General features: G+C 41.1%; 1 protein-coding gene across 4 annotated transcripts in view; it reads left to right on the top strand.

The window, feature by feature from the left end:
- LOC132824364 (activating molecule in BECN1-regulated autophagy protein 1-like) overlaps positions 1 to 27,247 on the top strand; it is a 446,197-nt gene that overhangs the window by 284,979 nt on the left and 133,971 nt on the right. For all 4 annotated transcript variants that reach the window (XM_060838755.1, XM_060838754.1, XM_060838752.1 and 1 more), the window contains one exon: positions 20,660 to 20,799. In XM_060838755.1, coding sequence (XP_060694738.1) covers positions 20,660 to 20,799 — 140 coding nt within the window. The remainder of the gene's footprint in view (positions 1 to 20,659; positions 20,800 to 27,247) is intronic.

Below are 27,247 nucleotides of genomic sequence, written 5' to 3'. Positions count from 1 at the left end.
CGTGCCTCCATTCAAATGACAAAATGAAACATTTTACTAATTATGATCCAGACATTATATACATTCCAATGCAAGCTACACAAGTTTTTATAAGTTAACAGTCCCTCAGTACATTGTGGTGGAAATTATTTTGACACTGGCCTATCCCCAGTGAGCCTTGGCTGCCCCAGGCTTTAGTGTGTCCTTCAGCATGTTGTCCAGGCTTGAGAATGTGCCCCCATCTGTGGCACTCACTGGAGGATAGCTGTTTGTACTTCAGGAGTAGCAAGTTTTGAACAGATCGAAGAGCATCTTTGGCTGAGTTGGTAGTCCTCCAAACACAGTTGATGTTTTGTCTCAGCGTCCATCTCAGGGAACAGTGTCCTACATCATGGAGCTGCTCAGGGTGAACCTCAACAAAACCATAGTGTCTCTCTTGAGAGCTTCTTTGCATGTTTCCTAGAATGTGCTATTGCAATGTTCTCTTCACTGCAGCCATTCACTGGTGCAAGGTTCAGGTGTGGTTAGCTTTACTTTCCAGCATTCCCCAAATATGGGCAACCATTTTGAAGCTTCTGTGCTAATTCTTCATGTGCATGTGTGTATGTGCTGTTTTGGAAGCTCACCCTATTCAGTTCATTCTTGTCCCATCTCCAGCAAAATACCAAAGATATGCACATAATTGACAGAATAAAACTGGAATCTATCAACCTTTACTGCCTTTAATAACAAAACTATTTCACCTCCGTCAAAAAACTTCAATATGCAGATGCTAGTTGTGTGTGCACTCACTCAGAAACTGAGCATCATTTAATATTGTTGGAGCAGAACTTTTCTTGTCACAGCAGGGAGAGTTCATTTTGCTTTATCTCTCTCCAAGTTGTTTGAAACAACCACATTTAATACCTTAAAGGGATACTCAAATATATCTCTCCTATAACACTGAAAGTCCATGAGAATGAATTAGAATAGCTTTCTCAATCAGGGCAGCCATGTACACATGTTAATAAGGAAGGGCTATGCCCATCACCAATGCAGATATTCATATGAAACTGTTCTGAAGATCATCTTCAGCTATTTTTTTCTGTTTCACTTCTTGCTAATTTTATTTTGGATGCAAAAATGTTTTATCTGTCAATTAATATTGAAAAAAATCTGATCTAAGGTATCTACTGAGCCATTAGTAAAAGAGAGAAATTAATCTGTAGGTCTACCATTGCTGCTGCTTTGCAGCAAGAGCCAGGTCATTGGATTATACATAATAGATTATTAAATTTTTTGATTGGAGTGTGATTTATTTAAGCTCTAATTTTGACAATCATTGTGTACACAGATTAATTTAGAGGAAAAAAACTTGTGCGTGTCTTGCACAGAGACTGTCAGGTCACTGTACAGCCACACAGCTCAGCCAAAACATTCGCTGAGAGAACAATGTGTGAGAGGAATGAGAATTCAGTATAATCTTTCAAGAAAAAGGAATCATTCCTACCTTTTTAAGAAAAAAGGAACTGAACAACTATCTCCTTCTCTCCCAGACAATTATCTCATTAACTTATTAATGCCACATATGTACCGTACATAAGCGTTAGTTATTAGTTTGTCCTTACCAATATGGAGTGTAATCGGTCTTACTGAATAACAAGCTGTCAGTCACCACTAACCATTGCAGTGGGCTGGGGAAAGAGTTGGTTGAGTACTTGACATCCCTTAACCAGAGCAAACTATTTGTAATAATAGATATCTGCTTTCAAAATATTTGCGTGTTTGGGAAAATGCATCTATGCTGTAACCAAACTGTAATTTTATGAAAAAAATTATGCTTGCCTTTAAAGAGAAAGGTGGCTGCAACAAAAGATAGCCCTTCCTGATGAAGGGCTTTTGCCCAAAATGTTGAATTTCCTGTTCCTTGGATGCTGCCTGACCTGCTGCGCTTTAACCAGCAACACATTTTCAGCTCTGATCTCCAGCATCTGCAGACCTCACTTTTTACTCGCAATATAGGATAAATATGCTTTCGTATCACTTTGATTTAACTTAATTTTCTAAACTTTCTTTTGGATGTGTGTTTATATAATTGTTTAACAGGATGTTGGAGGTGACCTATGCAGTGTTTACTCTTTATCTTCGGCATCCATTGCATGGTCTAATACGGCCCATTCTGAATCTATTTCTGGTTACCAGTAACGATTTGCAAAATGAAAAATAATTTATCTCTGCAGACTTTCAACAGAGTTTCCTTGTTTTAGTAATGAAAGAAGGATACACTAAGTGGAACTTTTTGATTTCTAACCTTGGTGGTCAGCTGCCATGTTTGCCTGCTAATGTAAATCACATGTGAGCATCAAAAAAAATTTAACAAAATTAAAAAAAATTGAATTGTGTAACTAGATACTTCCTGTAGAATTAACCTTATTCAGAGACCTAGTTTCAATGATTTGGATGTGTTATGGGTTGGTTTTGATTAGGACCATACGTCGATCCTGACATTTTAATATTCCTTTTCATAATGGAATTAGCTGAGTCCTGAGGTGGCGAGGTATACAACGTATCATCCGCCGTCATTTCCGCCACCTCCAAATGGACCCCACCACCAGGGATATATTTCCCTCCCCTCCCCTATCAGCATTCCGCAAAGACCACTCACTTCGTGACACCCCCCACCAACCCAACTTCCACTCCCGGCACCTTCCCCTGCAACCGCAGGAAATGTAAAACTTGCGCCCACACCTCCTCCCTCACTTCCCTCCAAGGCCCCAAGGGATCCTTCCATATCCGCCACAAGTTCACCTGTACCTCCACACACATCATCTATTGCATCCGCTGCACCCGATGTGGCCTCCTCTACATTGGGGAGACGGGCCGCTTACTTGCAGAACGCTTCAGAGAACACCTCAGGGACGCCCGGACCAACCAACCCAACCACCCCGTGGCTCAACACTTTAACTCTCCCTCCCACTCCACCGAGGACATGCAGGTCCTTGGACTCCTCCACCGGCAAAACATAACAACACGACGGTTGGAGGAAGAGCGCCTCATCTTCCACCTGGGAACCCTCCAACCACAAGGGAAGAACTCGGATTTCTACAGTTTCCTCATTTCCCCTCCCCCCCCACCTTGTCTCAGTCGGTTCCCTCAACTCAGCACCGCCCTCCTAACCTGCAATCTTCTTCCTATACTCTCCGCCCCCACCCCACTCCGGCCTATCACTCTCACCTTGACCTCCTTCCACCTATCACATCTCCATCGCCCCTCCCTCAAGTCCCTCCTCCCTACCTTTTATCTTAGCCTGCCTGGCACCCTCTCCTCATTCCTGATGAAGGGCTTATGCCCGAAACGTCGAATTTCCTATTCCTTGGATGCTGCCTGACCTGCTGTGCTTTAACCAGCAACACATTTTCAGCTGTGATCTCCAGCATCTGCAGACCTCATTTTTTACCCGAAGCACATCATCTGACTGAGGCTGTGCTTGTATGGATACTTCACGTGAGGCTGCTCAGATTTTATATGCTGCATTTCAGCCCTAAGACATATTATTTTAGTCCTTTTCTCTGTCAAAGTTTCTTTTTAAAAGAATGTAAATACGCCTTGTAAGGGGTGGCACAACTGCTGCCTCACAGCACTTGGAACCTGGGTTCCATTCCACCCTCGGGTGACTGTCTGTGTGGAGTTTGCACATTCTCCCCGTGTCTGCGTAGGTTTCCTCTGGGTGCTCAGGTTTCCTCCTTCAATCCAAAGATGTGCAGGTTAGGTGAATTGGCCATGCTAAATTGCCCATAGTGTTCATGGATGTGTAGGTTAGGTGCAATAGTTAGAGGTAAATGTAGAGTAATAGGATAGGGGAATGGGTCACTCTTCGGAAGGGTTGTGTGGACTTGTTGGGCCAAAATTGGCTTGTTTCCACACTCTAGGGATTCTACGTTTCTATGTAAATATTTGATTTGTTTTAAAGTGTGCAAATATTTTCCTTGAACCACTTCCTAAGGTAGAAGTTCTACATTCTAACACTGAGGAAAGAAATTTCTCTTATTTTGCCATTGAATTTATTAATAGCCAAGGTAAAAACAAGGACTGCAGATGCTGGAAACCAGAGTCTAGATTAGAGTTGTGCTGGAAAAGCACAGCAGGTCAGGCAATTTGAATGATCAATTTCCCAACTAATTACCTGTGTCTGTTGTGTTAGGTACTGACAAATCCAATACAGCAGAACTGTTATCTGGCCATCAGATTACCAGGGCCAATATGCCTTGGAACGTTGCAGGAAGAAGACAATTATAGTTTGACAATACCTATTACAAAGTGTTAAGGCTTCACAAGCCTCTTAGAAAGCTAAATACTCCAAGGGTGCAACTGCCATTTTAAAGCATTCTTTTTATCATTCAGACCTCAAGAACAAATAATGATCAGTCCTCCAGCAATATGGAACCTCCCAGCTCTTCCTATCATCCATAGTAGCTTCATCTCCATAGATGCTGCCCTAACCCAAACTCCAATTAACTCAAAATAATATTATAAGCATTACTTTAAAGAATTCCTTGTTTTTTTTAAATTACCATTTTAAAATAAACTGAACTATTCTGATGGCTTAGTTGCCGTCACCATCAATGAACACCAGATTATAAATTATTTGATGGCAGCCAGGCCATGAATAGCAATATAATAGTTTTTACTCCTGGCATGTTGGCTATATCAGTCAAGAGATTTAAATTCCAATCAATTATCCATTGACATCCAGTAATTATTCTCATGGCCTCTTGATATAGGCAGCAGAGATTTGAAGAAACTCTAGTTTATGGAGGATATGAAGTGATAGACCAGCTTGAAGGATACTGGTATGGCAAAGTGCAGAGGTAACAAAGGCGTGGACAAAGTTTTCAATAGGAAACGAGGCAAGAGTGGATTTGGCGATATCACAGAGGTGGCTGTATGCAGTCTCACTAGGAGAGTTTGTGGTTGAAAACTCAGCGTGGACTTAAATAGGAAGCTAAATTAGTGCGTTTTGAGAAGATTTGTAGCTCAGGTTGAGGTTCTGGGTGTAGTTTTGCTCACTGAGCTGGAAAGTTTGTTTTCGGATATTCCGTCACCATACTAGGTAACATCTTCAGTGAGCCTCCAGATGAAACACTGGTGGTCTAGCCCGTTTTCTATTTATGTGTTTGGATTTCCTTGGGATGGTGATGTCATTTCCTACAGTGACGACATTTCCTCTGGTGATGTCATTTCCTATTCTTTTCTCTGGTGGTAAATGGGATCCAAGTCAGTGTTTGTTGATAGAGTTCCGCTTGGAATGCCATGCTTCAAGGAATTCTCGTGCATGTCTCTGTTGGCTTGTCCTGGGATGGATGCGTTGTCCCGTCAAAGTGGTGCCCTTCTTCATCTGTATGTAAGGATACTAGTGAGAGTGGGCCATGTCTTTTTGTGGCTAGTTGATGTTCATGTATCCTGGTGGCTAGTTTTCTGCCTGTTTGTCCATTGTAGTGTTTGTTACAGTTCTTTCAAGGTATTTTGTAAATGACATTAGTTTTGCTTGTTGTCTTTATAGGGTCCTTCAAGTTCATTAGCTGCTTTTTTGTGTGTTGGTGGGTTTGTGGGCTACCATGGTGCCAAGAAGTCTGGCAGTCATTTCTGAAATGCCTCTGCTTTAGGGGAGAGTGGCTAGGGTTTCTGGACGTGTTTTGTCTGCTTGGTTGGGCTTGTTGCTGAAAAATCGGCAGACTTTGTTCATTGGGTATCCGTTCTTTTTGAATACACGGTATAGTAATTTTCCTCTGCTCTTCATAGTTTCTCTGTGCTGTAGTGTGTGGTGGACGATATCATCAAGCTAGTGAACCTATGCCTTACCACCCACTTCACCTTCAACAACAAAACCTACAGACAAACCAATGGAACAACTGTGGTATCTCTGATATCAGGGTTCTTAGAGACAGTAATGCAGAGACTCAATCAAACAGCTCTGCCAACCATCCAACCCAAACTTTGGGTACACTACATGGATGACACCTTTGTCATCACTAAACAAACTAAATTAGAGGAAAACTTCAAGACCATCAATAATACCCTTCCCGGCATAAAATTCACTAAAGAGGAAGAAAACAACAAGCTGCCATTCCTAGATGTCACAGTGAAGTGAATAGCCAATGGGGATCTTCAAATCAGTGTCTACAGGAAAACAGCACATAAGGACCAAATATTGAAATACAGAAGCAATCATGCCAACATCCACAAACGAAGCTGCATTAGAACATTATTTCAATGAGCCACCACACACTGGAGCACAGAGGAACGACGAAGAGCAGAGAAAAATTGTCTATTCATGGTGAAAACCATTGTTACGTTGCTATACCTGGCCTGCATGACATCAATGCAATTATAATCTGGTGTTCATTGACCATGATTGCAACCAAGTAATCAGAACAGTTTACTATTTGTTGAAATGAGTTTTTTAAAAAAAAAAGCAAGTCTTGGATGCAATACATAATACTGTCTTGAGTTGGTTGGAAGTTTGATGCTAGCACCGTCTGTGTAGATGAAGCAACTATAGACAATATGAGCAAGTTGATAGGTCCCATGTTGCTGAAGGACTGATCATTATTTGTTCTTGCAAGCTGAATGATAAAAAGAATGCTTTAAGATTATGGTTATACCCTTGGAATGAATAGCTTTCTAAGAGGCTTGTGAAGTGTTTACACTTTGTTGTCAATCTATATTTGTCACCTTCCTGTGACTTTACAAGACATGTTGGCCTCGATGATATGATGGTCAGATAATAATTCTGCTGTATTGAAGTTGTCAGAACCTAACATAGGTAATCCCTGGGGAAATTGATCATTCCATTTGGCAATTCCCCCGCACACGCGGGTCCACTGGAACCCTCATAAGACGTTGTGTAAAATTAAAGCTTTGTGGTTCATTGAAGCTTAAGAGCAAGCCTCCTGAGTGATTAAATGAATAGGAGAAATAGTAAAAATTGCCTAACTGTTCAAGAGAGTTTCAAGAAAGAAGGATATATCATTTTAACCCATGAGCTTTGTTTTGCTTGAGTAACTACTTGTTCAAGATAATTTCTGGAATAGGCTGCCACCTAGTGCAATAAACACAAATTCCAGATTAAGATTTCCAACAAGTAACAAGTTTGTTGTTAACCTGGAATGGTATAGGTTATTCAAGCATGCAAGACATTCAAGTGACCTGACAAGGAAACCTTGGTGGGCAAGGTTTCGTGTGCATCTTTAGTAAGTGGCTCCGTGGCCTTAAAATACCATCAGTGTTTTTTTGTAGTTATAGTTGAGTAAGATTCAGTGTGGACCGGTTGGGCTGAAGGGCCTGTTTCCACACTGTAGGGAACTTAATCTAACTTGATCCATTAACAATATTATTGTACTTTTTGTATGCAAAACAACTCACAGAGAAATGGGAAATGGATAAGTTGTTTTGTCTCTGGTAAGAATAATCTACCTTCACAGTATCTTCATTTTTTTCCATCTTTCTTGATGAAAATACCCATAAATCAAGCTGGATGGAATGTGTTAAGTAGAGACCACACTCCCCTCTGGCTCATCAGGTCAGGGGTTCAAGCCACAACCATGCTTACTCCGTCCCTTCTTGGTAGAATTGAGCATATAATTTATGTGGTCACTCCAGAGTGGCATTGTAGGAATTCTATATTACTCAAGCAACTGTCCCAGACCCTAGTGACTCGTTTCTCATTATTTGGATAAATGTTTGAGATCATCAAACTATTGGTAGAGGAATGTTGAATTTTCATGATACTTTGGCTAATATTTATTCTTCAACCAATAATGCATTCATATCATTAGATATCTTTCAAAGTCATAGAGGTTTATACCAACATAATTACTTATCGTTGCATATCTTTGTATGGGAAGTGGTTTCTATTTTCCTGGAGAGATGTAACAAATTGCGATATAAATGCAAATCAAAATAAAATCTCTTTGAAAATGGTTAGCCCAAGACAAGCAAAATTCCTAACAGATAATCATGTTAGGCAAACACAATCTCTGGAACAATTAGGTCATTTTTATTATTTCTCCCATTCACTGAATCACTGCATGGCAGTGGTCTGGCATATGCCTTTATTGTACTGTGGTACATAGTGCCTTGAGATGACAAAATAATGCTTGTGTTAAGAATACATTGACTTTGAAAGAGTATTGTGCCATAATTAGCATCTTCACCCGTTTATATGGTATTGGGTGCTACTTGCCCACGTACTTGGATGTTTTGGTTGCTTTGGACTTGTGACAGTAAATCAAGTTGATTTGTGTATTTTTTTAATTCCAGATTCTGATCCTTATTCTAGTAGTTTTCAGAGTAATCTACGCTAATGTTGATCATTGCTGTTGAGGATCTCTGTCAAGTAAAAAATGAGGTCTGCAGATGCTGGAGATCACAGCTGCAAATGTGTTGCTGGTCAAAGCACAGCAGGCCAGGCAGCATCTCAGGAATAGAGAATTCGACGTTTCGAGCATAAGCCCTTCATCTGTCAAGCTGAGAATGGCAACAAAACTCAGCCTTCAAGTTAAATATGGGAAAGAAAACCTCCTGATTACCATGTATCCTTCTCCCTCAGCTGATGAATCAGTATTCTTCCATGTTGAGCAGTACTTGGAGGAAACATTGAGAGTGGTAAGGGAGATTTCTGGGTGGGAGATTTTAATGTCCACCATGAGTCGTTTAGCAGCAGCACTACTGATCAAGCTGGTCAGATCCTTAAGGACAGAGCTGTTAGACAGGATCTGCGGTAGGTGGTGAGGTAGCCAACGAGAGGGATAAAAATACTTTACTTCATCTTTACTAATATACTGACTGCAGATGAATCTGTCCGTGACAGTGTCAGTAAGAGTCCTTGTGGAGACAAAGTCCTGCCTTCACGTTGACAATAGCTTCCATCGTGCTGTGTGGCACTACTACCATGCTAAATGGGACAGACTCTGAACAGATTTAGCAACTCAAAACTGGGTATCCCAGCATCAGCAGCAGAATTGTAGTCCAGCACAATCTGTAATCTGGTGACCTGGCATATCCCTCACTCAACCATTACCATCAAGCCAGGGATTCAGCCCTGGTTCGACGGACAGTGCAGGAGGGCATGCCAGGAGCAACACCAGGCATACTTGAAGATGAGCTATCAACTCGATGAAGCCATCAAAGAAAGCTACTTGCATGCCAAACAGCATAAGCAGCAAGTGCTAGACAGCTAGATGGTCCCACAACCAATGGATCAGATTCAAGCTCTGTAGTCCTGCCACATCCCGCTAAGAGTGGTGGTGGACAATTAGATAACTCACTGGAGGAGGAGGCCACACATATATCCCCATTCGCAATAATGGAAGAGCCCCAGCATATCAGTGCAAAAGATAAGGCTGAAGCTTCTGCAGCGATCTTCAACCAGAAGTACCAAGTGGATGGTCCATCTCGACCTCCTCCAGTGGTCGTCAGCATTACAGATACCAGTCTTCAGCCAATTTGATTCAGTCCACTTGACATCAAGAAATGGTTGGAGGCACTGGATACTGCAAAAGCTTCAGGCTCTGACAACATTCCAGCAAAAGTACTGAAGGTTTGTACTCCAAAAGGTGCTGCAACCCCAGTACAGTTACAGCACTGATATTTACCTGACAATGTGGGAAATCACTCAGGTATGACCTGTACGTAAAAGGTGCGAGAAACCCAGCCAATTACCTATGTGCTAGTTTACTCTTGATCATCAGTAAAGTAATGGAAGGTGTCATCAACAGCATTTGCTCAGCAATAACCTGCTCAGTGATGCCTAGTTTAGGTTCTGCCAGGGCAACTCAGCTCCTGACCTCATTACAGCCTTGGTTCAAACATGGACAAAAGAGCTGAAGTCCAGAGGTGAGGTGAGAGTGATAGCCCTTGACATTAATGCTGGCATCAAGGAGCTCTGGCAAAACTGGAATCAATAGGTGAAGGGGGGCAAACTCTCTGCTGGTTGGAGTCATACCTGGCACATCGGAAGATGGTTGTGGTTGTCGGAGGTCCATCATCTCAACTCCAGGACATCTCTGCAGGAGTTCATCAGGATAGTGCCCTAGGCCCAACCATCTTCAGCTGCTTCATCAATAACCTTCTTTCCATCATAAAGTCAGATGTGGGGATGTTAGCCGATAACTACTCAATGTTCAGCACCATTCACGACACCTCAGACACTGAAATAGCCCATGTTCAAATGCAACAAGATTTGTATAATATCCAAGCCTGGGTTGAGAAGTGGCAAGTCACATTGGTGCCACACAAATAATGCCAGGCTATGACAATCACCAAGAAGTGACTGTCTAACACTATCCCTTGACATTCAATGGTGTTACGTCTCAATCAGATTTCCTCTCAGTCTTCTAAACTCAAGGGTATACAAGCTCAGTCGCTCCAATCTTTCAACATAAGATAATCCCACCATTCCAGGAATTGACCTCGTGAACCTATGCTGCATTCCCTCAATAGCAGAATGTCATACCTCAAATTTGGAGACTAGTACTGCACACAACACCCAGGTGTAGTCTCACCAGGGCCCTGTATAGCTGCAGAAGAACCTCTTTGCTTCTATACTCAATCCCTCTTGTTATGAAGGCCAGCATGCTATTAGCTTTCTTCACTACCTGCCTTACCTGCATGCTTGCCTTCATTGACCTGGTGTACAAGAACACCCAGATCTCTTTGTACTACCCCTTTACCTAACATGATTCCATTAAGGTAGTAATCTGCCTTCCTGTTCTTGCCACCAAAGTGGATAACAATACATTTATCCACATTAAACTGCATCTGCCATGCATCTGTCCACTCACCTAACCTGTCCAGGTCACCCTGTAATCTCCTAACATCCTCCTCACATTTCACCCTGCTACCCAGCTTTGTATCATCAGCAAATTTGCTAATGTTACTATTAATGCCATCTTCTATATCATTAATATGTATTGTAAAAGGCTGCGGTCCCAGCACTGATCCCTGCGGTATCCCACTGGTCACCGCCTGCCATTCCGAAAGGGAGCCGTTTATCGCTACTCTTTGTTTCCTGTCAACCAACCAATCTTCAATCCAAGTCAGTACTTTGCCCCCAATACCATGCGCCCTAATTTTCCTCACTAACCTCCTATGTGGGATTTTATCAAAGGCTTTCTGAAAGTCCAGGTACACTACATCCACTGGATCTCCATTGCCCATCTTCAGAGTTACATCCTCAAAAAATTCCAGAAGATTAGTCGAGCATGATTTCCCCTTCATAAATCCATGCTGACTCTGACCTATCCTGTTACTGCTATCCAGATGTGTCATAATTTCATCTTTATAACTGACTCCAGCATCTTTCCCGCCACAGAGGTCTAACTGGTCTATAATTTCCAGCTTTCTCTCTCGCTCCTTTCTTTAAAAAGTGGTACAACATTAGCCACCCTCCAATCCGCAGGAACTGATCCTGAACCTATCGAACTCTGGAAAATAATCACCAACGCATTCACGATTTCTGGAGCCACCTCCTTCAGTACCCTGGGATGTAGACCATCAGGCCCTGGGGACTTATCAGCCTTCAGACCTAACAGTCTCTCCAACACCAATTCCTGGCAAATATAAATTCCCTTCAGTTCAGGTCCTTCAGCCACTGTTACCTCTAGGAGATTGCTTGTGTCTTCCCCAGTGAACACAGATCTGAAGTATTTTCAACTCTTCAGCCATTTCTATGTTCCCCGTAATATATTCCCCTGTTTCTGTCTTCAAGGGCCCAATTTTAGTCTTAACCATTTTTTTCCTTTTCATATACCTAAAAAAGCTTTTACTATCCTCCTTTGTATTTTTGGCCAATTTTTCTCTGCGTATTCCCTTCTTTGTAATCCTCTGTTGTTCTTTAAAAGCTTCCCAGTCCTCCGTTTTCCCACTTTGTTAGGTTATATTTCTTCTCTTTTAACTTTATATGTTGTTAACTTCCCTCGTCAGCCACGGCCACCGCTGCCTCCTCATAGGATCTTTCTTCCTTTTTGGAATGAACTGATCCTGCATCTTCTGCATTATACCCAGAAATATCTGCCATTGTTCCTCCACTGTCATCTGCTAAGGTATTGCACCATTGAACTTTGGCCAGCTCCTCCCTCATTGCTCCATAATTCCCTTTATTCAACTGAAATATTGTCACTTCTGATTGTACCCTCTCCCTTTCAAATTGCAGATTGAAACTTATTGTATTATGGTCACTACCTCCTAATGGCTCCTTCACTTCGGGGTCCCTGCTCAATTCTGGTTCATTGCACAATACCAGATCCAGAATTGCCTTCTCCCTGATAGACTCCAGCACCAGCTGTTCTAAGAATCCAGCTTGGAGGCACTCCACAAAGTCTCTTTCTTGAGGTCGAATACCATCCTGATTCTCCCAGTCTACCTGCATGTTGAAATCCCCATAACAACTCGAGTAATATCTTTGTGACAGGCTAATTTCAGCTCCTTATGCAACTTACACCCTACATCCATACTACTGTTTGGGGGCCTGTAGATAACTCCCAAGAGGGTCTTTCTACCCTTAGAATTTCTCAGCTCTATCCATACTGACTCTACATCCCCTGATTCTAGGTCCCCCCGCGTAAACCGGAGATAACCACTCTGGATGTCCTGCTTTTCAGCCTTCTTCCTAGTTCTCCGAAGTCCCGCTGTAGTATGTTCCTCCTCTTCTATCCGACATCATTTGTGCCAGCATGTACCACCACCTTTGGCTCTTCACCTTCACCCTTGAGGATTTTCTGCACTCTGTCTGCGATGTCCTTAATCCTGGCACCAAGAAGGCAACACACCATCCTTAAATCCCGCCTGTTGCCACAGAAACCCCGTCAGTTCCTCTCACTGTGGAGTCCCCTATCACCACGGCTCTGTGCAATGTCTGACTCCTCGGCTCTGCCTCCACGCCAACTTTTGATTGACAGACCTGACCGCCTCGTGGTTTCCAAAAGATTCAACTTGTTCCTGACAGGTACTTCCCCCACGGTCTCTTGCACCTGTCTCCTCTCTGCCTTCCTCATCATCTCTCTTCTGCTCTCTTCTGGTATGGTCAGTGTAATAACATCACTGAAGGTCCTGTCTAGAAAGATCTCATTTTCTCGGATGACCCTAAGGTCCTCAAGTTCTTTCTTCAGTGCTGTGCTATGTTCTGGATGTAGGTTTGCTCGCATTGCTGGAAGGTTCATTTCCAGACGTTTTGTCACCCCACTAGGTAACAACTTCAGTGGACATTCGGCAAAGCACTACTGATGATTTCTGCTTTCTATTTATCTGTTTGGATTTTTTGGGTTGGTGATGTTATTTCCTGTGGTGATGTCATTTCCTGTTCTTTTTCTCAGGGGGTGGTAGATGGGGCCAAACTCGATGTGTTTATTGATAGAGTTCCGGTTGGAATGCCATGCTTCTAGGAATTCTCGTGGATGTCTCTCTTTGGTTTGACCTAGGATGGATGTGTTGTCACAGTCGAAGTGGTGGTCTTCCTTATCTGTATGTAAGGATACTAGTGAGAGAGGGTCATGTCGTATTGTGGCTAGTTGATGTTCTAGCCGCATGTTCGGAAATGACTGCCAGACTACTCAGACCCCTTGGCACCATGGAAGCCCACAAACCCACCAACACACTAAAACAGCAGCTAATGAACTTGGAAAAACCCTGTACAGGCAACAAACAATACAAATGCAATTTACAAAATACTGTGCAAGAACTATAACAAACACTACATTGGACAAACAGGCAGAAAACTAGCCACCAGGATACATGAACATCAATGAGCCACAAAAAGACATGACCCTTCTTCCAGCCTCCTGCTTGTCTACTTTGGATTCAAGCATCTGCAGTTTCTTTGTCTCTAACTATGTCAGAAGCAGACCAGGAAAGATGAGCTGTTCTGTACCAGTAAGAATGATGACTGAGCTAGGCCATACTGACAGCAGGCAGTTAAGCTCACTTGCATCAACAATGGGGGATATCTCATTTTCTGGTTAATTAACATTTGGGTGATTAACTTTAAAGAGAATTATTGTTCAAATCATCAAAGCTTTGTGAAGCAAAGATGGCACATGAAGTGAAGCCCCAAATGTAATGCCAAAATAGAATTAAAATGAGTCAAATTTCTGACTGTGTCTCCATGTGTAGAATGCAACATTTGGTTATTAAGTAGAGTTCCTTTTGGTCTCATGCTTAATTAAGCTTCACTATAATATTTTCCCACACCTAGTTGTAAACAACAAGCTTCAAATAACTTCAATTCCAGAAATAATTACTGAACCTGCGTGAGACCAAATGTATTTTGCCAATTGAATGTGATTGTTATTGACAAAATAAATATTTATGAAAAATGTAGATAGGAATTGTCTGTGCATGCGTATTGTTTTTTCTCATTCCTCCATCAGCCAAAGCTGATGTTATTCTGTACAGGGCAATATTTCCAGACCAAGCAGTTAAGTAGCTTTTGTTGAGGTTTGTCTGTGCTGTCAATGAATACAAGTTTTAGAGTCGTAAAGTCATATAGCACAGATACAGACCTTTACGTCCAACCAGCCCATGCTGACCATAATCTAAAACTAAGCTATGCCCCCCCCCCCATCTGCGCTTAGCCCATATCCCTCCAAACATTTTTTATTCATGAACTTATCCAAATGTCTTGTAAACAATGTAACTATATCCATATCCACCACTTCCTTAGGAAATTTGTTACACACTCGAACCACTCTCTGTAATTTATAAGCAAAATTACCCCAAATGTCTTTTTAAAATCTTTATCCTCTCATCTTAAAAAATATGTCCCCTAGTTTTGAAATCCCCCACCCGAGTGAAAGGACACTTGCCATTTACCTTATCTATGCCCCTCATATTTTTGTCAATCAAGGCATCCATCTCAGGAAAATCACCTGGACGATTTTCCAGACCTCCTGGTAAATTTCTTCTGAACCCTCTCCAGCTTAATTATATCCTCCATTCAACAGGGTGATTAGTTGACTGACATCCTGTTTAGCTTGAAGTAAATATTATCTCCCCTGTGGGGGAATTACTTTCATGTTCTTGTAAGTCCTTGAAAAAAGTGGTTTGTCTTTGACAGAGAAACCCATGATACAGTGCATTTCATATACTTACTCATCATGCTTCGAGGTTGCGTGGGTTTTTCTTTGGTAAGAAATTTAATTTCCTGCCACATGTGTTACTATGTCTTTTCTTTTTGTTTTATTCACTAATGGGATGTAAGCATTGCTATCTGACCAGCATTTATTGCTTGTCCCTAGTTGATGTTAAGAAGATGGTGGTGGGCTGCCTTCTTGAATTGCTGCCGTCCGCAATAGTTTTTAAAAGATTAGGCCACATTGAAACCAGTAAATGTCTAGATCTTGGCCTTTGATCTTGAACTTAGTACATGTTGCTGTACATAGTGGATTTGTTCTATGATGTGATGCATAACATCAAGAGTAGAAATTCTCAACAGTCCCAATGTGATAATGCATATTGTATCTAGCAGTTCACCCACAGTACTCAAGCATAGCCCCCTCCGTCCCCATTCCTATTTGGATTAATGTGAAAATTTGGCCACAGTTGTGCCACTTGCTACATTTAAGACATGCCAAGATAATCTGTCCACTTGGCCATGTCCTCTCCACACAGTTATATCCTTGTTGACTTGAACCCCTGTTGAATTTTAATCATTAATCAGTATGTGACTGGGTTCAGTTGGAGATTATGTGTGCATGCACTAGACTAGTTGGTATTGCATTATTTAAATAACTTGGCATTTGGAGCTGTCCTGTTTGTGTATCTTGGGATAATTCTACTAATTTGTCATTGCATTTGTTATAGCAAATTCACAGGGTGTCATACAGCTGAGATATTGTTAGGAACATCTTCCACACACAAACACGTTTTACAAGTGGTTCAGAAAAAGCAATAATTGCATCTCAGTTGAACATTTGAGGCAAACTGTTCCTTTTTCTCTGTGGCTGAGAACAGAATACTTGGAAGATCTTTGAGTGCGTTGCATATTCTCCATTGCTGAATGGTTCTCCTTCTCATTGACAGCTCCCATGGTGAAGTATCTCTATTCAGACCCTCAGACCCCATTTGTCCATGCCATTACCATACTCTTTTGCCCACTAATAAAATGAGTCACCACATGAAAAACCCAACTATCTGTCTGAGTGACCTCACTTAAGATCAAGTATCATCACTGATGCCCATCTGTTCAGGCACTGTGATTGTGCACCAAAGCCAACATATCTAATGATTCATCATCTGCAGGTTCCCTGGACACCTGCAAGTGTGAAAGCATTGGCACGGAGAACAGGTGTTGGCAAAACATGTTGCACGTGAATCATTATGAAGATTATCAGATTTCACTCACTTTTGAAATCAAGTCAACTTAGTGAAATGTGGGTGCTGATGTTTAATTGTGCCACCAGGTAGCTGTGAGGCTCACATCTCTGATGACCAGGGATGCCAAAATGCCACTGATTCACTATGGCTCCCCCGCTTCTTCATTTGTTAATTGAGATCTGCAGTCAACCATATCTGATTCTTGCCTAATTCCTGGTCTTTTGTGCTCTCCCGCAACAGAGGATAAAGCAAACTAATGAGTGATCATAATGGCATGCACTTGATAGATACAATGTTTTTTGGTGCAGGTAGTCACCTGAGCAACATGTACGCGAACTCTGGAACTAAAATGCTAATCTGAACCAACTGTTCAGATGCCACTGATCGATGTGCTGAACTTACTTCCAGGTTTCCCATGCAGTATCAGACCCAAAAAAAAACAGACATTGCTGGAGAAGCTCTGCAGGTCTGCCAACATCTGTGGAGAGAAAGCGCAGTCAACATTTTGGGTCTAGTGACCCTTCTTCAGAACTTTTTTTTTCTGTATCGAGCCTCCCTACTCCCAAAGTGCTTCTAATTTAACATTGGGACTGTTGCTTTCATGACTTTTTAAAATACAGGACAAAGTACTGTCATAATAGCCTCTTTAATGTATATAGGTTGGCTTGCAATCTCTTTCTCGTAAATAATGAAATGAATCTTGTCTCCATATAATTGAACAGTAGTTGTAAAAATACATTGTTTTTTGAGCTTTGGCTGTTGGTGAACATGGTGTCATGATTGCTGGATTATGGCCTGAAGTAGATTGAAGAATGACAGAGCCTTTGAAATCTGCAGGCACAGCTTCGAGCACCACAGGTTCGCCTTGCTTTTTAATTGGCAAGCTGTCTCATGGGGTCTGTTCATTGAGCAGCTCCACTGAAGCTAGCAGATATAACACAATTGATAAGAGAATACCCTTTGTACGCAGTTGGTTGCAAGTAGCAATTTTTCAGTTAATGTGGAATGATTTTCTTCGCATCATTTCAGTCTGTGAAAAGCTGAAAGGTGCGGATAATGAATAACAATGCTAGCCACCCAGCAGAGCATTCCCATCCCCCTTATTGCAAAGGACTTTATAGGTACCAGCATAATTGTTCATTATTGAGCTTGTGCCTAGGAGAGTGTGGAGGTTGGTATTATGATGCCATCACACGTAACATTTTTATTTGAAGGAGGTATTTTATTATTTAGTACTTTGTACATGATGTTGATATCTGCATAAATGCTCCTCATTGATGTGGGTATTTTTCTCTGCATGCTGACCCATGAATTCCGTTTGCTATGGAGTTGAGCCTATTAATGCACTTGTAATGACAATTGAAGTACAATTGCAATTTAGTCAAATTAGTTTTCTTTCTTCTGGTGTTTTTCAAACTGTGCTATGCTCAAAATATTTGCTAATTTCAGAAATGGTACAGGCCATGTTGCAGAGCAATAGGATTTTATATCTTACTGTAAATAAAGGTTAAAGCCAAAATTGAATTCATGTTGTGTTTTGAACAATGTTTCCAATCACGACTGTTAACTAGTCAACCAGCAGCCATTTTTCATCCAACAAGGAAATAACCACTTTATCTATGTTTGATCAGCGTGTTTCAGGAAAGAAGGTGACACCATGTAAGCTCCTTGGTCTTGATTGTGTTTGAATTAGGATCTTCAATACATCCACCCAAACTGCTGAAGAGAAAGACAGAGCATTAGAATGTAGTCTTGTAGTCTTGATTATCTCATGCTGTGTTGGGATATCAAGTCTAGATATGTTTCAGTCTTGAAAGAGAGTTTAAACTCTCAATCTCTGACTCAAAGACCAAAATGCCATTAACTGAGTCGAACTGATACTGTTGTGGAGAAAATATAGAGAACCACCAGGAGACGCAGAGAGTTCTTCAAGAAGTAGGTCTTTTATTTGAAAACAAAAAACCGTGACCCTGAGAAAGCAGATTCTCGAATGCCCACAAACCTCAGGGTCCATGGATTTTTATGTTTTTTTTATCATGTTTCTGTTAGCTTATCAGCATGTCCAACTACATTAATCAAAGGACCTCACTCTAGCTACACAATAAACCAGTGATGTTAGTTCCCATTATTTCTTTAGTTGTATATTCTACTTAATGTTATTCTAATGTCACGGTTAGATATTTATTGCTAACTCTGCTACAGTGATCTTCAATTCCAGACTAACCTGTCATGAGAGATATTTAGCTATTCCATCTATTACAATAGTCTCCTGTCTCAAGCTGACTCTACTAACTATTAATTAGATATTTTAATGTCATGTCCCAAATATTTATTGTCCCAATCCTGTCATAATAACACTTAACAGAGAAACGTGCTTGATTAGTTGAGTTATCTCGTCTCGCCATAGTGACCTTTTCAGCCTTAACCTTACTATGCTAATTGGTGTTAAGAATGTTCCACTATGGTTATCCCATCCTGTCTTCCACAGATTGCCAGTGGTCTTCATGCATTAACTCTTCCCAAGCTTTCATGTTCTTTATTTTCCATAATACCAGCTTGTATTTAGTGTGGCTTATGAAAAGAGGGATGATCTTCTGACTTGGCTGGGAAACAATTGCTCTTGATCTTTCATGCATAATATTTTAGAAGTAGATCTCTTCTATCTCTGCCTCACCTGTAGGCAATATCAATCACTGAAAAAAACAGTTTATTTCAGCTTTGCATTTTATTACTGCCATTATTAACTTTTAATTTGCTGAGTAAACTTTGCTCTTTGGAAGGTTTTTAATTCAAAACTGCAGTTTTAAGGAAATTGCTTGGAATGGGAGCACTGTACTAAAGTATGATATTCTTAACTTTACGTACACTCTTGGCAATGATGGTCAACATGCGGTGGGTGGTTCTGTGAAGTACTGTCCCTCAGAACAGCTTATATTAGTGCAGCTGTCTCATGTTAATGCAAACTTGACAGATCACAGAAAACTGCTTTCACAAAATAATAAAGCAATTTTCAAAAGGACTCTATTTTGTCATATACCAACATACTTTTTAGCATCAAAATTAGCTCAATTTCCCAAGTGACACAATAAGAAGGGTCTAGAGGGATATAGGCCAAGTGTTGGCAAATGGGTCTAGTCTGTTTCCATGCTGTATGACTCTGTGATAACCATAACAAAAATAGTTGACAATAAACATGCCATCATTTATCTTTAGTGACTTTGTGAGAGCTAGCTGTCTCGCAGTAGAGTAATACAGTTTCTGAAGATGCTTCCCTAAAGTGAACACAACTGGAATATCTAGCACATCAAAAAACATACATTATTACAAGAGAGAATTTATTTGAAAGATTTCACCTGTTTTAAACTAACTTGAGTCCATAATCAAGTAATTTAGCATGTTGTTTAAATGTAAGAACCTTATTTCATGTGAGACTTTTAAAGATGTTTGAACCCTGGTCTGATCTGTTTTCTAAAAGTATTAAAATGCAATGCCTTCCTGCTACCAAGTTTGCAGACTAATGAGATTTCAAAACATGATTAATTTTTAATGTATGTTTGTTTTATCCCTAAATTGTCCATTTTTACTCCTCCTCAAGACATTACTGTGCTAGGTATCAAAGTTGCAATCCAAAAATCCTTCAAGAAACCATTCTGCATCCAATTCCCAATGATTACCAGGATGTTTGATTGGGCTGAGGGATGGAGGGCTCGGAATGAGGCTGAAACTGTTTGTTCTTGATATTCTAACAGGCACTCTTCAGTGGAGTTCACAGAGCAATGAGAGATTTTACTCTTTTTCTAGCCCAGACTTTTCATATTCAACTGGTGCATCAGTTAATGTAAGGGGTGAGGAAAGCAGATAATTCTAATTGACTCTTCTGTTTCCTATTCATCACAGGATTTAACACTTCCCTGGATCAGTTCACAAAAGTAAAATATTGCACATGCTAGATGGTGAAATAAGAACAAATAACTGGGAAATACCCCAATTTTGATAAAAGCAAACATTAATTCAGTTCCCCCCTCCACAAATGCTGCTCAACCTACTCAATATTTCTGCATTTCTGTCTTCTAAAACACTTCTATTGTGTAGAAATCCAATGACCATATTCTGTTCCATTCACTCTGATATGAAACTTCAATTAACCGACTTATAAAAGTTTCTGACCCAATTATTTGGAAAACTAATTGTGTGTTTATCATGTTTATGCTGTATAGGACATCCTTCTTTCTTTTTGCTCTTTTGCAGAAGTTTACACTTAGAGACAGAAATGTTGTCAGACGCTCTGATTTCCATGCATTTGTCTAAGTGATATCTCATTTTCTTTTTCCAGAGGGTTTTTAATGTTTTGTACCCAATGCCACCAGACCAGAGAAGACATGTTAGTATAAACTCAGCACGTTGGCTTCCAGAACCTGGGATGGGTCTGGCATATGGAACCAATAAGGGAGACCTAGTGATATGCCGGCCTGTGTAAGTACTAATTAATATTCGAGTACACTTCATCCAGTGGATTACTTTCAGTGAATTCTGTTTCCTATGCAAGTAGATGTACAATGCTAAAGTCTAATCCGTATCTTGGTACCACACAACAGAACAATATAACACACTAACCTTACACTAGCTCAGTGGTGTAATTGTGCCATAACTAATGCCAATTACACGTCACTGTTTAAGCCAACCTATATTTTTGTCAAGGGATCTCTAAACAGTATATATTCTTCCCGACAATGCAAAAGAGGAAGAAATAGCAGACACGTTGGCAGAAGCATTTATTTCATTGATGGATTTAAGAAGAGTGTTAACGTTTACATGTGGAAGAAGTGAATAGATGAATAGCAGAAATGGAGGAGTCAAAGATGAAAGAGATGATTAGGGTGGGAGGTGTTTGATATGCAATATTAATATCAGTATCAGACCTATTACACTAATTGGCTTAAATGCAGATTCTACATTTGTAACTTTCTATATCTCTCCAGATCCAGACGTTTGTTTTATATAATCAATTGTTTGTTCTTAGTTGAATTCTATATTTGCAATTTCATGTGAAGTATCACTTTTCATGGGGCAAAAGGGATTCTCTTTTGATGGAATGGTCTTCTCCAGTATTTTTCCAAGCCAAAGCTGCATGTTATCCTTCTCATATTGAAGGCAAGATCACCTTGTTTTCTTTTTCACTGGAGGAATTGGGAATGATCAGTCTAGAGTTATCTTTGAGAAGCCACTGCCTGGCCTTGTGATAGAGGCATGGTTATTGATGAAGAAATTAAAAACATTTCAATCAAGCAAGCTCTTGTACTGTGGCTGAAATGATTGGCCTCCAAAAGCCACACCATCTTCCTCAGCATCAGGTATTATTCCAGCTACTTGGAAGCCATTTAGTTTGGTCTCAGTGACCCCAGTTTTTCTCCTCAGTACCAAACTCAGTTGGAGGTTGACTTGATAGTGCCTGAGCTGCTTCGTTTCTCTTGTGGCATTCAGCATTTGCATCTGTGGCCGGATCAAGCCTTTGGCGTGATCTTATGTCATGACTCTTCATTGATGAGCTAATTGAGAGCTCTCTATTTATAAAATTACTTCAGGTTAAAAACAAGGACTGCAGATGGTGGAAATGAGAGTCTGGACTAGAGTGGTGCTGGATAAGCACAGCAGGTCAGGCAGCATCCGAGGAGCAGGAAAATCGATGTTTCAGGCAAAAGCCCTTCATCAGATGCTGCCTGATCTGCTGTGCTTTTCCAGCACCACTCTAATCCAGACTATATTTTACTTCAACCAACTTCTTGCAGTTTGGTACTTGGACATCTGCAGGTGATTATTGTTAGGATCCTGCAAAAGACACAAAATTTACGTCACAATCTGGCTAGCAACCAGGGATATTTTTTGAGTAGACAAAATGAGAATTCCATGTATCTTTCAAAGAGAATAAAGGCACAAGATTCCATAGTTTTGAATGAGCTCAGTAAACATCACTGGAAGTATTAGAATAGTAGTGCAAATGATTATACATGTCCAACTTTTATTCTAACTCCCAGAATAAAATGTAGAAAACATAGGTGAACAAACACACTACAGTGCACATCAAACAGGAATTGCAATCGAGACAGATCTTATGATTTCTCAGCAATTGCACCCAGATGTTAATACAACAGTGGCTCATCAAATATCAACCAATTTCACAAAGGATTGCACTTCTTCATATTGTTAAGCTGGCCTTGAAATTCCTTCTCAATAGCTGGTCTATTATGGACTACTGCCTCAAAAACCACTCCCATTCCAATCCATCACCCTCCTTTCCCGGGCATAGGTCCCCTGAACATCTATACCCAGGTGCCTCTGTTCACATATCCTCTTAAGTATTGTGCCTCCCATTTTATATTGTCTGACTATGCCCTTACCAAAATACATCAACCTAACTGCTACCCATCTGTCCACTCCACCACTTGTCCATACACATTTGGCATTGTACATTTCCTCCTCACAGTTTGCAATACTTTTAAGTTTTTTATCACCCAAAAAGTTGAAAATTGTCTCCAGAACCCTAAGATATCTGTCATTAATATATATCAGATAAAGCATGCTTTCCGAAACCAACCTTGGGGAACTACACTACAAATCTTCCTCTAGCCTGAAAAATATCCTTTGACCACTACTCTGTTCCTGTCATCAGCCAGTTTTGTATCCACTTTGCCACTATTCCTTTTATTTTATGACTTGTGACTTTTCTCACAATTATTTTGTGTAGCACTGTATAAAATGCCCTTTGATGGCCCTTGTAGATCATATCAGCAGCTTTACCTTCATTGAGCCTTGCTGTTACCTCTTCATCAAACTCCAGCAAGTTAGACAACACAACTTCCCCGTTAGAAATCCACACTACCTCCTCCAAAACACACTACATTTATCTATGTGACTCCCAATTCTATTCCAAAGAATTATTTCCAGAAGATAAAGTTAAACTGCCTAGACTGTAATTGCTGGGTTTATCTGATAACCTTTGGTTTAGGGCATAGTTTTTGCAATTCTCCAGACGTCTGGCACCACCCCCTTAGTCAGTGGAAGACTATAAGATTAGATTAGATTCCTTACAGTGTGGAAACAGGCCCTTCGACCCACCAAGTCCCTACCACCCATCCAAAGAGCAACCCACCCAGACCCATTTCCCTACATTTACCCTTGACTAATGCACCTGACACTACAGGCAATTTAGCATGGCCAATTCACCTAACCTGCACAACTTTGGAGTGTGAGAGGAAACATCAGCGAAGGAAACCCACACAGACACGGGGAGAATGTGCAACTCCACACAGACAGTTGCCCGAGGCAGGAATCGAACCCGGGTCCCTGGCGCTGTGAGGCAGCAGTGCGAACCACTGAGCCACCATGCTGCGATGGAGATTACGAACAGTGTGCCTGCAATTTCCATTCTCAGTTTTTCACTATCCCTGGATGTAATTCATCTGACCCTAGTGCCTTGTCAGTTTATTTAAAGCTTATCCAACACTACTTCTTTATAAATTTAAAATCTTTCTAAGTAACAGAGCTTGCTTCTCTGTCACCATGTTCTGGATATCATCTACTTCCTTGAAGATAAAGGCAAAGTTTAACTCCTCACCTTTACATTTTGTCTCCGTGTAAACCCCCTTTTTGGCCTAATCAGCTCTACTCCTCCTCTTACCACTGTTTTGCTGCTGATATACCTGTCAAAGACCTGAGGATTTCTTTTTATTGTTAGCTTGGCAATCTTTTCTCTCCGTCCTTCTTGACTTCTGTAAAATGCTTTTCACATCCCATCTGAACTTTTTGTTTCACAATTGTAGTTTCGACCTGACAGCTGCCATAGCAAACTTTTTCTTCTTCATTTTGATTCCTATCTACTTTTTCACCCAGATAGTTCTGGGTTTGTTTGTCCTCCTTTTCCTTTTCAATTGTACCCAAACCACCACCTGCTTGCTGTCAATCTGTTATTCTAGTCAATGTGACCCAGAACTGTTCTTGCTCCACTGACTCTGAATGGCATACTGTCTTTTCCTATTATCATACTATGATAACTTGTATAAGGCCCATGGGGAATCTCCAATTATCTCCTTGTGAAGCTTATTGAGGATGAGTTCCTCTGGTAAGAGGCAATGGCTTGCCCTGCTGGACTTCATCACCTGTGACCTTTATAAAGCAAACTCAGGGACCCTTTTGTGTTGCAGTAGTAGTGTTGGGCCTGGACCTGTGAGGCATGGGTTCAAGTCACACCTGCTCCAGGTGAGAATAATAACATCTCTCAGCAGGTTGATTAGAAAAACAGGTTAATAAAACAAAACCAGACCCAGTGGCCCTCTTGTGTTACAGTAGTAGTGTCCTGGCCTGGGTTCAAGTCCCAACTGCTCCAGAGGTGTGTAATAACATCTCTGAACAGGTTCACTGGAAAAATAGGTTAATCTTTTTTTAAAAAAAGGCACACCGAAGGCTATAACTCAGGTGGTGGGTGACATGTTGATGCTAATGTCCAAGTGACCGTGGCCTGGTACTGCCCTGTTCAGCCACTGTCAAGATACCACTGGGCTACACACTCGATGAGAAGACCCAGTCCCAGCAGCTGGCTTTTGCCCGAAACGTTGATTTCGTTGCACTTTGGATGCTGCCTGAACTGCTGTGCTCTTCCAGCACCACTGATCCAGAAGCTAGTGAAGCTGTGCCTTCAGTAATTGAAGGGCTAGGTGCTGAGTCTGTGTGAGTCCATTCTTCTGTCTAATAGCAGAGTGCCTGCAGGCTGACTCTAGGATGGATTTTTACAGCCACCGGGTCTCTGGAGCATTTAAACTTACAAGATGTGCTTTGCAAGCTGGTGGACCCTGTCTCAGTTGCTGATTCCTACCTGGATTTTTCATTACTACGTGAAGTACTGTGTTGCAACAAAGCCATATGGTGTCATGGGTGTGAACGTGAGAATTTTCTGGGGGTGACAATTTTGGAAGCGTGAGAAGTTATTCCACCAACGCAACAGGATGAGCATAATGGATATCACTAAATAGAGAACAAATTCACATTATGGATGTACAGCACAAATGGCTGTACAGTTAAGTTCAGTGGAATAGAACAGATCTTTTCTCATTTTGAAAGACTTAAATGCTTATTTGCTCAAAAAAAAAGTAAAACAGACCCAGCCTACCTGTGAGCCAGGGGGCCCAGTTATAATCTCACCTGCTGCAGAGGTACGGAAGAGTATCGCTGAACAGAAAATGTTTTTAAAAATTGTAAAGCAGGCTTAGGCCCCTTCTGCTCTCTTTATTCATCCCGCACTTTGGTGGGTTTGAATTGTCTATAATGGGCTTTGTGTGTAAATTTCTAATTGGCTACACGAGTGATTTACTGGTGGCATAAATGTTAGCGGTTAATATTGCCCAATGATACTTGATCTGCTTGTTCCACCTGATTTCCAAGGATCAGGTCCAACATTGCATTCTTTCTGGGTGAACTGGATGGATACTGCTTTAGGAAATTCTCCTGTACACAAGTTGGGTATGTTTGCCCCTCTCCTTGCTTAATAATATCATTATGCCCAATTATAACCTCTCTCTAGTGGTGCCATCTGTCTGTAATTTCCCTTCAGTTTACCTCTACAATTTTCCCACAAGTTGGTGACCATGAACTACACTGGTCACAGTAATTGCACACATCTTATTCCTTGGCTGGAGCCAGATTGATTCAGTCCTTGAACCTTCTTGGATATTCTGTTTCTCCAAAGTTGCAACATTCTCCTTAACCATTACCACCACCCCGATCCTTTCCTTCCTTTCACGTCTTTTCTGTGTAACTTGTACACAAGAATATTTAACATCCAATTCCGCCCTTCCTTGAGCCAAGTCTGTTATCACTAGAACAACACAATTCCACATGGTAATCTGTGCCTGTAACCAACCCCCAAATTTATTTCTGTGCAACCTGTGCAGGTGCCATCTTCCTCAGGGCTAGTCACAGTTACCAGAACCCCACACAGCTTCCAGAATTTGTGAGTGGGGTTCCAAGGACCCCTGCACTATTTGCCCATTTCTCTTGGATTGCCTGGTCGTCATGCATAATCCTTCCGCGTCCAGGCATTTGTTCTGTGGTCAAGTGTCAAGTTGACACGGACCATCTCCAGCAGGTGTAGCTTGACAGCAGACACTGCTCTGAAAGTGAAAACCATGTAATTCTCAATCTTGCAGATATGCCACAGTGATTCCAGGCTCCACTTGAGTTCTGAAAGACAGAAGTGGCAGGGGGTCCATGACACCCCAAATTTTTTCAGGCCATACATTTCTCTCGACTGGACTGAACTGTCATCTTTTAAAGCTATTTCCCTTACAGCTTCACTCTAATTGCTTATAATACTTTATTATATTGACCTTGACTTGCCTTTATTCATGTTGTTTCTCACTTAAATCCATGTGTAGTTATTTCTTTAAAAGTAATATGCCTTTTTTAATATACAGCAATTTAAAGACCAGTGAGGGCAGTTTCTTATCCATCAGATTTTCTGTAATGTCAGCATGATTTTTGTCACTCTCTCCTTTCAAATCTGGCATGGGCCAGTTCTGAACAGCTGAATGGTTTCACTCCCAGGTAAGTGGTATGAGCATCAAGAGTCACCCACGATTTATAGCCGCCTGCTCTGAGCTGCTCCCCTGCAGTTCCAATACCTCGTTGATACTCTTTCAACTCTACAAATACCTTTTGTAGAGTGAAAGCATTCCTGTGCAGATTGCATGTGGCAAAATATCTTTGAATTAATTACTTTTTAACTTTCTTTCCATAATGAGGAAACTAATGCTGGGAAAACTCAGCAAATCTGGCAGCATCTGTAGCATTCACCTTTTGACCCTTCATCAGAACTTGATCTCATTTTGACCGACATGGACTGGAAACTCTACAGATACTGCTGAGTTTCTTC

The sequence above is a fragment of the Hemiscyllium ocellatum genome, chromosome 18, assembly GCF_020745735.1.
Source record: "Hemiscyllium ocellatum isolate sHemOce1 chromosome 18, sHemOce1.pat.X.cur, whole genome shotgun sequence".
Classification (NCBI taxonomy): domain Eukaryota; kingdom Metazoa; phylum Chordata; class Chondrichthyes; order Orectolobiformes; family Hemiscylliidae; genus Hemiscyllium; species Hemiscyllium ocellatum.
Note: the sequence above shows the minus strand (reverse complement) of the source record. Positions and strands in the feature narration are given on the sequence as shown.